Here is an 18,719-nt window from a genome sequence, read left to right on the forward strand (position 1 = left end):
ATGATGAAAAATCTGAAAGCGAAATTAAGAAAACACTCCCGGGCTCCCCTGGTGGCCGCAGTGGTTGAGAGTCCGCCTGCCGATGCAGGGGACACGGGTTCATGCCCCGGTCTGGGAAGATCCCACATGCTGCTGAGCGGCTGGGCCCGTGAGCCATGGCCGCTGAGCCTGCGCGTCCAGAGCCTGTGCTCCGCAACGGGAGAGGACACAACAGTGAGAGGCCCGCGTACCACACACAAAAAAAGAAAACACTCCCATTTACCATTGCAACAAAAAGAATAAAATACCTAGGAATAAACCTACCTAAGGAGACAAAAGACCTGTATGCAGAAAATTATAAGACACTGATGAAAGAAATTAAAGATGATACAAATAGATGGAGAGATATACCATGTTCTTGGATTGGAAGAATTAACATTGTGAAAATGACTCTACTACCCAAAGCAATCTATAGATTCAATGCAATCCCTATCAAACTACCACTGGCATTTTTCACCGAACTAGCACAAGAAGTTTCACAATTTGTATGGAAACAAAAAGACCCCGAATAGCCAAAGCAATCTTGAGAAAGAAAAACGGAGCTGGAGGAATCAGGCTCCCTGACCTCAGGCTATACTACAAAGCTACAGTAATCAAGACAGTATGGTAAAAAAAAAAAAAAAAAAAAAAAGACAGTATGGTACTGGCAAAAAAACAGAAATATAGATCAATGGAACAGGATAGAAAGTCCAGAGAGATAAACCCATGCACATATGGTCACCTTAACTTTGATAAAGGAGGCAAGAATATACAATGGAGAAAAGACAGCCTCTTCAATAAGTGGTGCTGGGAAAACTGGACAGCTACATGTAAAAGAATGAAATTAGAACACTCCCTAACACCATACACAAAAATAAACTGAAAATGGATAAAAGACCTAAATGTAAGGCCAGACACTATCAAACTCTTAGAGGAAAACATAGGCAGAACACTCTATGACATAAATCACAGCAAGATCCTTTTTGGCCCACCTCCTAGAGAAATGGAAATAAAAACAAAAATAAACAAATGGGACCTAATGAAACTTCAAAGGAAAGGAAACCATAAACAAGATGAAAAGACAACACTCAGAATGGGAGAAAATATTTGCAAATGAAGCAACGGACAAAGGATTAATCTCCAAAATTTATAAGCAGCTCATGCAGCTCAATATCAAAAAAACAAACAACCCAATCCAAAAATGGGCAGAAGATCTACACAGGCATTTCTCCAAAGAAGATATACAGACTGCCAACAAACACATGAAAGGATGCTCAACATCATTAATCATTAATCATTAGAGAAATGCACATCAAAACTACAGTGAGATATCATCTCACATTGGTCAGAATGGCCATCATCAAAAAATCTACAAACAATAAACGCTGGAGAGGGTGTGGAGAAAAGGGAACCCTCTTGCACTGTTGGTGGGAATGTAAATTGATACAGCCAATATGGAGAACAGTATGGAGGGTGCTTAAAAAACTAAAAATAGAACTACCATACGACCCAGCAATCCCACTCCTGGGCATATACCCTGAGAAAACCATAATTCAAAAAGAGTCATGTACCACAATGTTCACTGCAGCTCTATTTACAATAGCCAGGACGTGGAAGCAACCTAAGTGTCCATCGACAGATGAATGGATAAAAAAGATGTGGCACCTATATACAATGGAACATTACTCAGGCATAAAAAGAAACGAGGGCTTCCCTGGTGGCGCAGTGGTTGAGAGTCCGCCTGCTGATGCAGGGGACATGGGTTCGTACCCCGGTCCGGGAAGATCCCACGTGCCACGGAGCAGCTGGGCCTGTGAGCCATGGCCGCTGAGCCTGCACGTCCGGAGCCTGTGCTCTGCAACGGGAGAGGCCACAACTGTGAGAGGCCCGTGTACCACAAAAAAAAAAAAAAAAAGAAAGAAATGAAATTGAGTTATTTGTAGTGAGGTAGATGGACCTAAAGTCTGTCATACAGAGTGAAGTAAGTCAGAAAAACAAATACCTTATGCTAACACATATATATGGAATCTAAAAAAAAGGTCACGAAGAACCTGGGGCAAGACAGGAATAAAGACGCAGACCTACTAGAGAATGGACTTGAGGACACAGGCAAGGGGAAGGGGAAGCTGGGACGAAGTGAGAGTGGCATGGACATATATACACTACCAAACGTAAAATAGTTAGCTAGTGGGAAGAGGCCGCATAGCACAGGGAGATCAGCTTGGTGCTTTGTGACCACCTAGAGGGGTAGGATAGGGAGGGTGGGAGGGAGATGCAAGAGGGAGGAGATATGGGGATATATGTATATATATAGCTGATTCACTTTGTTGTAAAGCAGAAACTAACACACCATTGTAAAGCAATTATACTCCAATAAAGATGTTAAAAAATAAATAAATTAATTAATAAATTAATTAAAAAGGATGAAAGTCTTGACATCCAGATATAGAAAATATCCACAAATGAGTTAAGGGCCGGGGGGGGCGGGAAATGAGTGCAGAACAAGAGAATACGATCCCCATCTTGTAAGAAATCTAAATGTCTCTCCATGTGCATAGCTTATGTTCTTATATGCATAAATCTAGAAGGAAACTCACTCAATTTGCTAAGAGTGGTTACCACAAAACAGCAGGATTTCAAGGGAAGGGAGCGAGATTTTTACTCTATTTTATACAGTTTTGTTTAAATTTTATAAGGCCATATTACTTTTAAAATATCTTTCAAAAGATACCAATGATTAATGTTTGGTGGTGGTGTCTGTGGAAGAGTCGGGAAAGCAAAAATTAGGGGGGAAAGATGAACAGTGGGACGCTGCGTGCTTTCAGCAAAGCCGGGACAGAGTAAAGCTTGTGCACAGAGAATAAGCAAGGCTGATGAGCAATATGTTTCACCTACTCCTACCATAGGAAAGGTGCTCTCCTTAATGACAGGTCGTGTGCATTTTCTCGAATCCTCAGAACAAATTTGCTAGTTAGGTATTAGCTCCTTACACGAGAAAAATGAGGCTCAGAGAAACTGATTTTATTTCTCAAGAGCCCCGAGTAAAGCCCAGAAGCATCGGTGCGGGGTTCAAATCGACTGCTGCCTGTCACACAGATGAGCCCCTCCAGCCGGGGTGTGGTGGCAGAAGGGATGGATACCCGGGTCTGGAGGTCACCAACCGGGGAGTAGGCCCCTAAGCGACCCTGGCGGCATGTGGAGAAGCCATACAAACTCTTATTCTCTCCCTGCTCCAAAAAAGCTTCGCCTGAGGCTGGTGGGAAGAGGCGGCTCACGGTCCTGCCGCGTGGAGTGCCAGGACTTCACATGTCACCGTCAGGGGCTAAAGAATCCCAGCAGCTCACCGGCAGCCCAGCACCCTCACTGTTTGGGATCCTCCACAGCTGGGAGGAGTGCCCTGAGATGACAAGGAGAACGGAGGTTCTCTCTCCTCCTGTGCGTGGCATCCTGGTGAGCGGAGGCTACAGCGAGGGCCAGCGGCAAGATAACAGCAGCTACCTTTGGGGAGCTCTACAGTGGGCCAGGACCCTTGGAAACATTACCTTCAAGCCTCAGAACCTCAGTAAGTACAGGAATATTGTTACCTCCATTATAGGGAAGAGGAGACAGGTGTAAGGAGGTAAATAATTTACGTAAATACGTGCAGCTAATGAGAGGCGGAACTGAGCTAGGACCGCGCCATCCGGACTAACCTCATGCTCTTTCCAAGACACCGGGCTGCCTCTCTGGGTGGCTTAGGGGCCCACGTGCAAGGTACTCAGTGCCCTGAGCATCAGGCATGGAGGAAGAGGAGGTAAGGGCCAGGGAGATGGCAGAGAGCGAGCAGCGTTAGGGCCATGTTGCAGGAGGCCTGGACGGGCCACAGGAAGATCACAATCACCCAGGGCTCTGCCTTGCCTTTGTTTAAGTGGGACCAGAATATCCATGTGTAGACAGTGAAAAATAATTTTCAGCTGGAAGCCTGCTGTGCCTGGCTTGGCCTGGCCAATGGGATCTGATTAGTATTCTTGAACTTTCATTAGCATTTGACGGAAATACCCAAATGACACAAAGCCAATCCTAGTAGCTGATAGTTAACATTTTAACCCAATCTCTCTAAGGCAGTTAAGCATCTCCTTTTTGCAAACTATTTTGTGCAATAAGCAAACCATTTATACAATCACCCTCACATTCACCTCCCCGAAACCAGTCCAGAGGATGTGGCTCCTTGTAGAGTTAATTTACATCATTGGCTGCTGGGCTGGAGAAGTGGGAGTCTTTTCCCAGCCTTGGCTGGACCAGGGCCAAGGGTGTAAGCGCAAATCCCTTCACATGATTTCCCTGGAACTGCCTCTTGGGCTGACACGATCACGCCCCTGAAAGCAGCATTTTACTGCATCCTTTGTTGTACGTTTTCCATTTTAGGGAGAATTGATAGCGAGACTAAGAATAAACACATTCTCTGCCAGTCAGATTCTGTGGCTAGGTTTTTAAAAAGGACCTGGCCAGCAATAACATTTATATTGAAACTCAGCTCTTGCTTCACAGGGTGAGGGCACTGATGGTCAAGAAAGGAATTCCCCTCCCTATATACAATTCTTCTCACATGTCTGGAGAAAGCAGGGGAGTATCAGGAGCTCAGAGTAAATCCTGCAGTAGTTTCTCGGTTGCCTAAGATTAGGATTAACCCTTTAAAGTCTTTTTATGCCAAGACAATACATTCATATTCAAGTTTTTCAAAACTCTATTTTTTGCTTCTAAAGAAAAAAGATTACTTAATTGATATCTCACCTCTTTACCTTTCCCTTAACTCCATCAAAGGCTTAGAGGCATTTTCGTCCAGGTCCTGACTCACTAACCCAATTGGAGAGTTTAACTTCTTGTTACACTGGAAAAAAAAGTCTGGAGTGTCTCCTTTAGCAAGATATTTTAAATCATTATTTTACTAGTTAAATGTCATAAAGGGTAGTCCAATAATAGTGCTCCAATAGGAGACAAAAATCAATGCTTCAACCACCATGGCCTCCTTTTTTATGATAGTAAATAAAATCTAAAGATACTAAAGAAAACAAGTAATCCCACAGGGAAGTGAATCTGATGGGTTTCTCCACACTCTTAACTGAATGCTTTAAAAACAACAGACTCAGGGGTATTAGAACACCACAACATGAGAGAACTAGTATTAGTCCACAGCAGTAGGGGAAAAAACGAGTTTACGCTTGTTTCTGTACACCTATCCTAACATACACATAAGCATGAGAGAGATTTTCCACTTCCCAATAGTTTCCAGTTCAACACTGAGATCCACTTTAGGTCTATGGGGAAAATAACCTGGAAGGAGTTTTCACAGTGTTTGCAAAGTTGACACCTGTTATCGGGGGTTTAAAAATGGCGTGGAGTCTTGTAAGTCCTAAGTCACAGAACTTTTTAAAATTTGGCTATTATTTTGAAGAACACGAGAAAATAGCCTGAGACAGGATACAGGAGGAGGAATTCAGTGTTTTAGAAAATACACCCCTCCCAGCACCCTCACATAGCCGATCTGGGGAAGAAAGAAGTGGAAAGGAATATCTGTCTGCAAAGATGGTTTAGCAGACTCCGTTTCAGACCAAGTTTGTGCACTTTAGAAGCCTATTTCCCGGCCGTACTCAAGCCCACCTAGTTTACAATCTGACTTCTAGAAATGTGTGCTTTGAGCAAAAATGAAAACTACTTTTTTCTAGGGTCCGATGAGTAAAATTCAGCAGCATCCAGCATACTATGCAATGTAATTGTGTGCGTGTGTTTGCATCTTCCTATTTTCTTGTTTTCAGAAAGGATGTTATTCTGGGATGTTAAATCCACCTGGAAAACTAGAGAGATGAAGGGTTTCTCTGTCTTCCATAGGGGTGTCATGTTTCCATGGTGATGAAAGCAGCTCTTGATACCTGATTAACCAAGGTGATCCCTGGGCTTCCTGCTTCCTCGTTCCATGTAACGGGGAGACAGGCAAAGGGAAAGGGGCAAACGACAGCAGGCCAGAAAGTCAGAAAGAAACGTGTGGGAGGCTTAGGTTTGGTCTCAGGAATTTTGTGATGATAGGTCAATGCCAAGTATTCAGAGAAATGACATGTTTTCTGTAGTTTGTTATATTGCAAAAGTGGCTTTCTGCTTTTAACAACCCCTGTAATTTTACAAACATGAAAATTTAATAAACGTGAGAAAGCAACTCCCTTCATACAAGTTTTTACTGCCATCTAGACAAAAGAGAGTGAGTGAGACAGACCTCATTTTCATGGTTTTCACTCTTTCCAGTTATTCCTGCTGAAAACTCCCTGGGTCCTTTCCCACCTTTGAATTTCCCCACAGCCATACTCTGGGTGTGCAGTGTTTTTACCCAATCATCTAACTTACCAAAGCAGTTTCTGAAACTCACCTCCTCAGCAAAACCTTTCTCCGTCGCCCAGTGGGGCAGCAATGATCCTGTCCTGTGACCTGCGGAGATTTGGGAGCATATGCTCCCCCTGCTTCATCTCCTGACATCCGCTCTCAACACACACAGGATTAGCATGTTACGAAACTAACAGTGGCTCCAAAACCTGGCTGCATATCAGAATCACCCTATGCAGATTACTGGGACCCATTCTAGAATTATAGAATCAGAATCTCTGAGACAGGAGCTCCCAAATGCATGGTTTTCATAAATCTACAAGGGCTTCAGGTTTGGAAGTCAATGACATACGGTTTTAGTTTGCATCTATTCTGTTTTCGTGTCTCCTCTGGATATCTGCATCCATTTATGTGCACTGGGGGTTTTTAAGGAGGATAATCAGATGCCTGCAACACCTCGGGCAGTGTTTGTTAAAACGTGGATCCCCAGGTACCAGCTCAGCCAAGCCTACCCATCTGACCCTGTGGGCCACGGCCTGGGAATGTGCATTTTAACGTGCTGCCACTCTCCAGCCCCCAAGCGATTCTCTTTGTAGGGGACAAACTGGAATACCTATAGGGACCAGGCAAGTCATTGCAATGAAGGAGGCAAGCTGGGTGGGTTGTGACCAGAGGGAACCTGACACCCCATACACAGGGCTAGGTACTACTTACCTGAGCAATGTGTTGCTATTTCGCCAAAGTAGAAATAGAGCCAGTATTGCTGATGTTTTGAATTTTTCAGAAGCTAGAAATTCAGAGAAATTTAATTTCTCACAAGGGTTGGGGAGAAGGGGAATTAGATGAAGGTGGTTTCCAAAAGTACAAACTTCTGGTTACAATACTAGGGATATAATGCACAGCATGATTAATATAATTAACCCTGGTGTATGTTATGTATGAAAGTTGTTAAAAGAGCAAATCCTAAGAGTTGTCATCACAAGGAAGGATATTTTTTCTTTGATTTTGTATCTATATGAGTTGATGAGCATTCACTAAACTTCCTGTGGTCATCGTTCCATGATGTACGTAAGTCAAGTCATGATGCTGCACACCTTAACCTATACAGTGCTGTATGTCAATTATACCTCAATAAAACTGGAAGGAAAAATAAATTTTAAAAAAACCACAGTAAACAAACACAGCTGCCATGGGCAAGTTGTACCCTCTGCCTTAGAGGGCTCTACCCACGTGTCTCAAATCTCTGGTAACTTACAGTATCATGTGACATTGGGGGCCTGACCCAGTGACTTCTTATGATGAATGACAATAGAATTGCAGGGTCAGAAGGCCCTTGTGGATCGTCCCAGCACTTAATGACTGAATCCCCCACTTCAACATTCCCCCAGCCCCGGCTGACGGCGCCCTAAACTGCGTCCTCTCTCACCCAGAGCCCCCGCCTGTGCTGCACGGATCCGCGTGTGTTCTAGCTGCTTCCACTAGGCTACCCCCCACGCACCCTATGCAGCATGTTCCCAGGTGACACTGTCATCATCCAGCGCCATCCCTCCAAACGCTCTTTTCCTTGTGCTCCCCCAGCGAGCGTCTATGTGATCTGTCCAGCAACCGAAGCCAGAAACCCGGGTGTTGTCCTTACCACTTTGCCCTTATTCACCACTCCTGTATGGGATCAGCTACCTACTCTTGCTAACTCTGCCTCCTTAATATCAACCAGATTTGCCTCTTCTCTTCATCCCCACAGCCAACGACGTATTGCGGGCCATCTCTTGTCTGAATTACTGGAATGGCCACTCCTTCCCCCGAGGTGCTTTAAGCCCCCTTCGATTCATTCTTCCTTTAACTCACCAAAGCCAGAGTGCTCACCCTAAAACGCGTATCTGATGATGTCAATACCATGTCAGCAACGAAAGAACTGTTCAAAGTTCCAAGAGGGCAGTGTCATGTGGCCCTTGCCTGTCTCTCTCCGCTCCCGCCTGTCTCCCTGCTCCATCCTTCCTCCATCCCACACCTGAGCTCTCTGCACAGCCACGTGGAATTACCTTCACTTCTCCAAACGTGTCATGCTGTCCTTTCGTTCGTTCCTTTGCAAATACAGTTCTCTCTGCCTGAAAACTTATCTCCCTAACCAGTCCCCAAATCTCCACCTCTTGGCTTAGTTTATGCCTTCTGGTCCTTAAAATCTCAGCTTAATCATTGTTAGAATTGTGGTGGCGATGATAATGATAATGACGTGTATTAAATGCTTCCTATGCGCCAGACGCTGTTCTAAGAGCTTTCACATATATTATTATCTCTTTTAATCTTCACAACAACCTTAAGAGGCAGGTACTGTTACCACCAGTTTCAGAAATGAGGATAGCGCAGACGTCACTACCCCTAAAACCTCCCGTGAATCCCCAGAATGGTGTGGGTGTTGCTTTTGAGTATTTTATAGTCTCCCCCCGCATAGCACTCACCAAACTCTACTGCAGTTCCAGCCTACCTGTCTCTCCCAGTAAACTTTAAGCTCCTAGACAAAAAAAGTAAAAAAGACGATGTCATATATATAGTTGTTTTCCCAGCATTTAAGACAATGCCTGCCAAATAGTTACTGAACAAATTAATAAATAACTGAATGATTTTTGAGGTGTTCAACATTTGCATGTTCTCCACTGGACACACAACAGTTTGTTTATAAACACGACCAATGACTGCCATTTCTGCTATGCTGGGAGACCATACAACTCACATATTAGAAAAGTATGGTGAGGGGTAGGAAATAAGTGTAAACAGAGTAGTGATACACTCTCAATAAAAACTACCGTGACGGATGGCCAAATATCCACTTCCACTCCTCCTTCCCTCTTGACCTCAAACGGGTCCCTAAGGGCTTGACCACGTCCCCCCCTTTCCCTTCTCATAATCATCACCCAGGTTCAGACGCCTCCCTCCTTTTGGGTCCTCATTCCCCCAGGTACCCATCCAAGCACGTGTACATCCAGCCAGCCAGCCAGCAAGACGGCTGACAATGAGGGTCTAGAAACAAATAAGGCCAAGTCCCTCTCCCTCAAGGCTATGTCTCATAATTTGCCTAAAACCACAGAACGGGCTCAATAAATATCTGCTTCTGCCCCTACTCCCTGTCTGGATAGGGACAGGGACTGCTATAACCACCAATGTGAAACCTGCAAGCTGCCAACTTTTCAAGACAGACTCTTTGCACCTTTTCATTGTGAAAACAACACTGCAACTGTCTCGTGACCGGTCAACCTGATTTTACAAAGGAAAAGTGTGTTCTTCTTTACAGGCTGAGGCCCAACTAACCTTTCCTCCCCGGCTGAGAGTTGAACTTACTTGGAAGAGCATAATTTATTAAAACTAAAATCCTGGTATTAAAAATGAATTTGGACATTTGCATGAAGTTCAGGATCATGGGAACCAGCATTGAAAAAAAAGACGGATCTGGTAGTCTCCTCTTCATGTTGAAAGGAAAAAGGGGATTGATACCAGCAGGTAGACAGGATCTGTGGGTCACCTCTCTAGGTAGAATTCCCAGCCACAGGCTGTGTCTCATGGTCCACGTGTGAATTTAGGAAAACGCTGATGCAAAGAAAAAGTCCCAGTAGAAATTAAGACCAGCTGCGAACATATGAAGTCATCCCAAAATACTTAAAATACCTCAACAGGTTCTCCTACAATGTCAAAGCCGTTACTACCCCCAAAGGCAAGAGTCGAGCACACATTTATAATAATAAGCATAGAATCTTAGTTGGAAACTTCTAGTTCCTTTATCAAGTTTGTCAAACATCTACAAATTCCATCGCCATGCCATCCTCAAAGAAAAGTTATACAATTTAACATGAAAATTTGGCTATGCTGAAAGTAATTTTCCAACTCCTCAAAAATCTAGTAAAATTAAAGTCCCTACACAGTACTACTAAAAGAGGGAACACATATTTATTAAACAGAACAAAAATGGGTTACCATTTTGAGGGTCAGAACTGAATATTTTCTTTAACAATAATACTTATATTATGCATAAGAACACTTTAGTGAAATATAAAACAAACATTTTTCTCCCCTTATTTTCAACAATCTTTTCTGATACCCATAGGGAGAAGGAGATGAAAAACAAAGAAAGACCTGGAGGTCTGTAACTAAAGAGCCAGAAAGAAAAATTTACCTATTAGCTATCATTTCACTCAAGGGATGGTGAAATGCAAAAACAAACATGTCAATTTATTCATTAGTAGTCAAGTGAGGAGGTATATGCCTCTCTCAAACTATGGTATCTGAGTTTGAATAGTGAATATAATGAAGGAAGCTCTCTAAAATGTCAAATGTGGAAAAGATACCACCTAGAAATAAGTGACAGTAATTCACAGTGATACTAAAAATAAGAATCAAGTTGCAATACCTGTACTTAGTGACACCAATGCACTTTACCGAGTCTACGTGGATCTTCTTTATCATGTACCTTTTGCATAAATTGTGGAATATTTTTTGAGGAAAAAAAAAAAAGAGTCTAGGTCACCTAGGCCGTTTGTTCTTGTAGCACCTGGGTTGGGGGAGATCCAAGTATGTGTGAAGATAAGTAAAAACCTATGGCTAGCACTTTTGCTGCCTGTCTTTCTGACTGCAGAAGCTTTTAGCACATTTATCAGAAGCCATACAATGTAAACTTTTTTGATATTAGGTCTCTGGGTGTAGCTTTCAAGATCACTCTTTGTTCCATTCTTCCCGTATTGTCAAACGGCACCCAATAGGTGGTCTAGAGTGTGAATTTCAAACATGTGCTATTAATACGCCCAAAACTGTTGCTGCAAAGGTGAAAAAAAAACAACCATATTAATTGAATCCTGGCCTGTTCTTACTCATAATGCCACAAATACATTTTCTATGTCCTCAAGCAATAGGAAATAATTTGTAAAACCATGAACTCTTCGGGTGAATACACTACAGGGTCTAAAATAGGTATTATTCATAGTTACTAAAAGTAATTATATATGGTTGTAACAATTCTCCAAAAAAACTACATAGAGTAAGGGTAGGTCACAATTAAAAAAATAATATTGCAATCTTTTTTTTTTTCATTTACTCTGGTTTTCCTGCTGGTATACTAATGACCATTAGTAACAGTATTGTATCTGTAGATACTTCATATTTTAAAATTTCTTTCTAATGCTCTTTCAAACATTTTTCTCATAAATGTTTTTTGGGAAAGTCACTATTATTCCCACTTTATAGATGTCATATGGAAATAACGGTCCCTACCTCAATGACTGTGTCAAAGATTCATTAGATCACCCACATTAAGTACGTAGGGTATCTGGCACATTACTTATTGAGTGCTCAAAACATGGTAACTATTATTAATATGCAAAAGTATCAATAATTATATTAAGGCTATCAGAGTCCATTTTAAGCAGGCCAGTCAAGTTCAGGTCTTCCTCTAGAATTGGACAATTCTTCCCAAAAATGAAGATACCACTGTTTCTATATGCTGATCCATCCGCCTGGAATGCTTTTCCCTTCCTCACTCCCAACTCCTAACCTCTCCACTGGGCTAATTCTTACTCTTTGGATCTCAGCTTACACAGTACTTCCTCCAGGGGTAAGCAGTCCCAATCCTTGCCCACACCCGTATTACCCTATAGACACGAGGGTCTCCTCCTGTGCGCTCTAATGCGCAGCATGACTGCTTGCTTCTATGCCCGCTCCCCTGTGAGACTCAGACTTCATGAGGGCAGGGATTGTGGTCTATCTTTAGATACTACATTCCCGGTGGTTAGCACAATGCTAGAACACAGTGGGTGCTCAATAAGTATCTGTGCTATGAGGACACCTGGGATCTGAAATTGGCCTGGTTGGTGTTACAAGAACAGGCTGTCATAGAGTGTGAGTGACTGGTGCCGGCCTAAGAGATAAATCAGCAGCGAGCCACGGGGCCAGTGGAGGGTGAGGCTGGTGGAATGGGAGGTGGCATCGTAGAAAGCGGGGTCGGGCTCGGGGAGCAAGGAGGGGCTCTAGAGGAGATTAGGTTCCGCCTGGTCACTTCCAGTCATAGCAGCGGAGCCACGTCCAGATTCACCAACTCTGGACATGGAGAGAGCAGTGGGGCAGCACGGGGAGCCAGAGCCTGGGCTGACTCCCCTGGTGCCAGGCGATGAGGTTTCTAACCAGAGCATGAACAACAAAACGCAGGCCAGGGGCCCCTGCTGGCTGGGATGAAGGAGCCCAGCCTGACCCACAGACCCCAGAAGACTTACCAGACAGTTGGGGTGTGCTGTGCACGCCTGGCCCAACACAGAATTGCAGTGCTGAGGAAGAAACTTCGAGACTTTGGGCACAGCTGTTGGAAAATGTACCGAAATGTTCTGATTTGTTACGGCAGCGGCATCATAGGAAGGGACGACTTTAGAATAGTATCTGACAGCACGGAAGGAATTAAGAGAGAGAGCTGTGCTGGGGATTCGGGTTTTATACACGGCACCAATAGTGTTCTCTGACGCAGAGCTCGACTGACCTTTAATAAAAAGAAAGCAAATATCCGTCAGTAGATGCAAATCAGTAACCCTGAACTACTATATTTGAAATACATTGCCGTCTATTTCATTTCCTCATGGTACAAACCTAGACTACTGCTATAGTCAAATGCTGATGTAAAAACAAAGTGAACTTCCTGGTAGTGGCATTTAGTGCGATACACACACTATAAATTAGTGTTCACATGTCATTAAAAGACAGATTTTAGAGAAGCATCATACCTCTATGCCACTGTGTGTGCGTGCGCATGTCTCGCCATTATGAAAACTGTGACCATCCCTATGAAGCAAGGGAGAATGCTGGAAAGAAGAACTCCATTCAGCCACAAATAAAGTTTGGTCACTGATTTTCTATCAGTGAAGTGGGTTATATTGTTATATAGCTATATTCTGTGCAGTAACTAGAAGGCAGAAAAAAGTTTTTAATATATAATGAATGTTAACAATGTAATCTCAATATTGGGAATAGCTTTTTTTGTTTTTAAATTTTCTGGCTGCACTGTGTGGCTTGAGGGATCTCCCTGACCAGGGATCAAGCTCATGCCCCCTGCAGTAGAAGCATGGAGTCCAAACCACTGGACTGCCAGCAAATTCCCTGAACACCTATTTATTTTCTTCTGGATACTGATAGTAATAAAGGTAAAGGAACATAACTTTATGTCTACTTTAAATACAAATGTATCTGGAATATTTGTGAAAAATCATTTTGGCAAAACCGTACAGAGATTTGTGAAAAAGGACAAGTAAAGGCAGCCTGATGAAGTCTAATGTTGACCGATATCAGCACTTCTGGGTTACAGGTCAGATTTAGCACAGAAACCAGGGGACTTCAGGTGGCCACTTAACTTCTCCAGCCTTCAATTTACTGGTCTAGGTGGTGAAAGTGAAATCTGAAAGACTTAACTGATTTCAACTATTCCAGTCCTCTTTCAAAAACCATTTGGCAACATGCATGACCAGCTGTGCATGTGCTCACGTTCCCTAACTCACTCGTCACTCACTTCCAGGTATCCAGGCCAAGGAAAAGTCCAAAATATAGAAAAATGTATAGGGAAATATTTACTATCATATTATGCATAAAATCACTCTCTCCACAAAACTGCAAACACTAAATGTAGCCACAGGAGGCCGACTACGAAAACTATTCTATAAATCGTTTGATAAACTACTAAAACCATTACAATGGTGCTGAGGGCTGCATAATACAAAATTCAAGTGTACAGGACACAATGTTAAGTAAAAAAGCCAGAGACAAAATTGGAGATCCAATATGATTACTACTGTAGTGTTACCATAGAAAAAAATATATAGAAAAAGACTTGAAGGGAATATGTTTAAAAATGAATACAGTTATTATCTCAGCTGGGTTTTAGTAAAGGACTAATACTGCTTTTCAAACGGAAAAATGTATATAAATAAAATCGAAGTAGGGGTTTTGACTCAGTGACCTTCAAGGTCTTGTCCAGTCTGAACCTGACATAAGCCTATGGTCCTAGTGGATTTGTTTCTTCCCAAGAACAGTCATTTTAGGTGATGCAAAACCAAGAGATCCTGGGGCACAGAAAGGCCTGAACTCACTACCATCACAAGAGTGTTTCAGAGTTTCTGCAGGATATGAATAGTGAAAATGCAGAAGTACTGTGTGTACAAGAAGTAACACTGACAGGCATACACCTGTGGCCCAACCCCTATCTGATTTAAGCTGGGCTGATTTAATCACTTTGTGACATTCAGCCATAGCTACTTTAAGTAGATTAACCATGGCTCATGGCTACTTTTTTTCTATTCTCCTTCCCTCTCCCCTAAGTCAGGAAAAAAGTCTAAATTGACGAATAAATACCCTGAGGTTGATTACATGAACAAGGAGGGCAACGTCCTATTTGGAGACCCTTTCTCTCTTTTTTTTTTTTTTTTTTTTTGCGGTACGCGGGCCTCTCACTGTTGTGGCCTCTCCCGTTGCGGAACACAGCCTCCGGACGCACAGGCTCAGCGACCATGGCTCACGGGCCCAGCCGCTCCACGGCATGTGGGATCTTCCCGGACCGGGGCACGAACCCGTGTCCCCTGCATCGGCAGGCGGGCTCTCAACCACTGCGCCACCAGGGAAGCCCAACCCTTTCTCTTCTGACTTTAGACACCATCCCCTGTAACCTCGTTTGTTCCCGTTGTTTCCACTATGTCCTCATAATGTGCATGGTACCTCAACGAGAGCACTTAAAGTAACACACGAATCATATTTTGCTTTATGACCCTGTCTGCTGCTAATTTGCAAGCTCCCTAAGAACAAGAACTGCACCTTGTCTGTCCTCGTGTCCCCATCTTTGAGGCAGAAACATTTAAGCTGAGAACTAAGCGATGACTGGGGGTGAGCCACGCAGAGCGTGGGAAAGGGCATTCCCAGCACAGGGAGGTGCTGACATGAGGCAGTGGAATCCCTTCGAGGAAACCAGTAGAAAGGTGACCTCAGACTCAGGCAGGGGGAGGAGATGGGAGGGCCTCTGGTCATCAGCACCTAACACGCAGGTTACATGCTCCATAACTTACTGGCTTCTCAGTGAAGAATAACCTTTGGGAATATGTACTAAAAGTCACAAACTGGCAGCTGTGTTCTTTTACTCTGGCTCTGCTTTTTTTCCATCTTCTTATTTGTACAAGCACATGGGCATGCCTAGACTTTATAATACAAATAACAAAAATGCCTCCCAGTGGGCAAACACTGAATATTCACAATGGAATATTCACATAATGAATGTTTCTTGATCACCTACTGTGAGCTGGTCATTGTTCTAGGTACTAGAAATACAGCAATGAACAAAAGAGGCAAAAAAAAAAAAAAAAATCCCTGTCATTGTGGAGTTGATATTCTAGTGGCAGAAGACAGGCAATAAAAAAATAGGCAAGAAAAGAATATTAGAAGGAGAACAGTGCCATGAAGAAAAATATAGCAGAGAGAGTGGATAAGGAGTCCCACGTATTATGTGATGCTGGGAAGGAGTGTGCGGTTTTAACTGGGTGGTTGAGAAAGACTCACTGAGAAGGTGACAATTAAGCAAAGACACAAAGGAGGTAAATCAATTAATACGTTAAATGCTCAGTACAGGCAGACCTTGTTTTATTGCACTTTGCAGACACTCTGTTTTTTACAAATTGAAGGTGTGTGGCAACCCTACATCAAGTAAGTCTATTGGTGCCGTTTTTCCAACAGCATTTGCTCCCTTAATGTCTCTGTGTCACATGTTGCCAATCCCCACAACATCTTAACCTTTTCATTATCAGCGTATTTGTTACGGTGATCTGTGATCAGTGATCTTTGATGTCACAACTACTACTTGCTGGAGGCTCAGATGACGGCTAGCATTTTAAAGCAATAACATATTTTAAAATCAAGGCATGGACATTAATATTTGAGACATATGTATTGCATACTTAGTAGACTACGATAGAGTGTAAACATAACTTTTACATGCACTGAGAAACCAAAATATGTGTGACTCTATTGCGATATTCGCTTCATTGCAGTGGTCTGGAACAGGACTCACGATATTTCTGAGGTCTGCCTGTACACTGTTAGCACTGAATTAATATGAATACTTCCCTCCCTTTAGATTCTGTTCAATAATACACAGTCATCAGTGTGCTCATCATCTATCATTAAGATGAGATTTCTGGTAATGAGAGTCCAATTTCAGCCCACTTTCTGGGGTAACACTATTTAAATGCCAGTGGCCAGCCGTGTCTTTCAAGCAGACAGCACCAAAGGATTCAGGGTGTGATCTTCCAGCTATGCTCCATCCCCTGGTTACGGCAGTGCCTGCACAGAAGGCCCAGGGTGAGCAGGACACACAGGCAGGCCCATGCACACTACAGCCGGCCGCACAGGGCGGTGGGCGGAGCTCACCTCTCACAGCTTCATCCAAGGGAGCCCCGGAGGCAGGAACAGAGTACATGTTCAAGCGCTTATTAGCCAGGAATCTGATCCCTCTCACAGGTGAATAAGTGCTTGTCAACACACTGTTTTCTCTTAAAGAAACAAAACATTCTTTAGGCATTTCTCAGGGAAGATGATATGAACATTGCTGAGTTGAACTGCTCTTCTTACATTCAAGTTCTAAAAAGCACAGACAGAGCCTACGCTCTGGATTAAATATAAGAACAAACTGTAGAAGAGGACTCACGATGGTTCTTTAGGATATGGAGGAATGGTTTACTTTTCCTTTAGAGTTTTTCTTGGTGTACACATTCTAATCAATTTAAATAAGGAAGCATTCATTTGGCACGTCACCTGTTATACTAGAAATGTCTTTAAGGACTCCCACCTGAAAATGGGGCTGGACTGCCCTGGTGACAGAGGAATGCTAGAATCTATCGCATCCTGACTGCATTGTCAATCACCACAGGCACTACTCGTAAAGCCCCATTTTAGGAAACAACAAAAGAAGAAAGAGTGGGTCAAATGATGAAAGGATCATGGGCCTGAGAATATTACATATTTTATCACCGTAATTAAATGATACACATCAGCAATGGGAAAAGTTTACTGATTCTTTTTTTTTAATAGATCTTTATTGGAATATAATTGCTTCACAATACCGTGTTAGTTTCTGTTGCACAACAAAGTGAATCAGCCATGTGCATACATATGTCCCCATAACCCCTCCCTCTTGAGCCTCCCTCCCACCCTCCCTATCCCACCCCTCTAGGTCATCACAAAGCACCGAGCTGATCTCCCTGTGCTATGCAGCTGCTTCCCACCAGCCAACTATTTTACATTCAGTGTGTATATACGTCAATGCTACTCTCACTTTGCCCCAGCTTCGCCCTCCCAGCCCACGTCATCAAGTCCATTCTCTATGTCTACCTCTTTATTCCTGCCCTGCAACTAGGTTCATCAGTACCATTTAGTTCTCATTATGGGTGGGTTCAGTGCCTGTCTCATTTCTAGCATTAGTACCAGTGGAAAATAACAAGGCCACCTCAGATTCACAAGATTCAGATGATCATACCTTTGTGCCATAATCGTGCCTGGGGCGGATAGCTGGATGGGCATTTGTTGTATCTTACAAAACCTGCTATTGCTCTGAAGTAATTCTGTAATCTAAGAAATGAAGAGAGAAAGAGATTGAGATCCACTTAGATAGCTCTAGCTATAGATTTTTTTCGTATACACACACACACACACACACATTTCTAACTATAAAAAATAAAAGAAATAAAACTGTAGCATTAAAGCACTGTCTGCGAGAATAAAATTCAAGGACTTGAGAGTCGACTACCTGGCCCATGACGGCTAGAGGGATTCTGTCCCGGACATACTTCATGTAGTCAACTGTTGCCTCGAGAATGGAAGCTGCATCATTCTTTCTCCCCTTCACATACGGCAACAGGGTACGCAGCTGCTCACAGCAATACTTGATTCGTTCTCTGAGCAGAGAAGTGTAATAAATAAGGAAAAATTAGTCTGTTTTCTTCCTTGTGCACAAGGACAACCAATCCCTCCTCTCGGTTTGTTTATAAAGGAACCGGCCCCTGCCTTTCTAGTCTCCGTTTTAGAGGAGGCCCATGTCCCCACAAGCCAGCAGTCTCCACAGCCCCTGGAATCACAGCTTTCTGGGGCACGGCTCACACTGCTGTCGAGTACAGTGTCTGTGCTGATGGCAGCCCAGCTCACTCTTCCCCGTGAGTGTGCAGGAGGCCCAGACACTGAGGACGCCAGAGAACACCCCTGCTGCCTATGGAAACCTACAGGCACGCATCCCTCAGAGGAGAGGATCACACACCATACACATAAATCCTTTTGTGATTCACACTAGAAGCTTGGAAGGCAAACAG

At 43.3% G+C, this 18,719-nt stretch overlaps 1 protein-coding gene across 2 annotated transcripts in view; it reads right to left on the minus strand.

Annotated features, from left to right (window-relative positions):
* Positions 1-10,150: 10,150 nt before the first annotated feature.
* Positions 10,151-18,719, minus strand: part of LOC309792522 (spermatogenesis- and oogenesis-specific basic helix-loop-helix-containing protein 2-like) — a gene marked incomplete at its 5' end in the record, with an annotated part of 77,751 nt that continues 69,182 nt past the window's right edge. For both annotated transcript variants that reach the window (XM_082602194.1, XM_082602195.1), the window contains 5 exons: positions 10,151-11,165; positions 12,615-12,871; positions 16,789-16,910; positions 17,894-17,985; positions 18,164-18,311. In XM_082602194.1, the coding sequence (XP_082458320.1) occupies positions 11,145-11,165; positions 12,615-12,871; positions 16,789-16,910; positions 17,894-17,985; positions 18,164-18,311 (640 nt within the window). In that variant the 3' untranslated portion in view covers positions 10,151-11,144. The remainder of the gene's footprint in view (positions 11,166-12,614; positions 12,872-16,788; positions 16,911-17,893; positions 17,986-18,163; positions 18,312-18,719) is intronic.

This window comes from Mesoplodon mirus, assembly GCF_964341445.2.
Source record: "Mesoplodon mirus genome assembly, chromosome: 17".
NCBI classification, from domain to species: Eukaryota; Metazoa; Chordata; class Mammalia; order Artiodactyla; family Ziphiidae; genus Mesoplodon; species Mesoplodon mirus.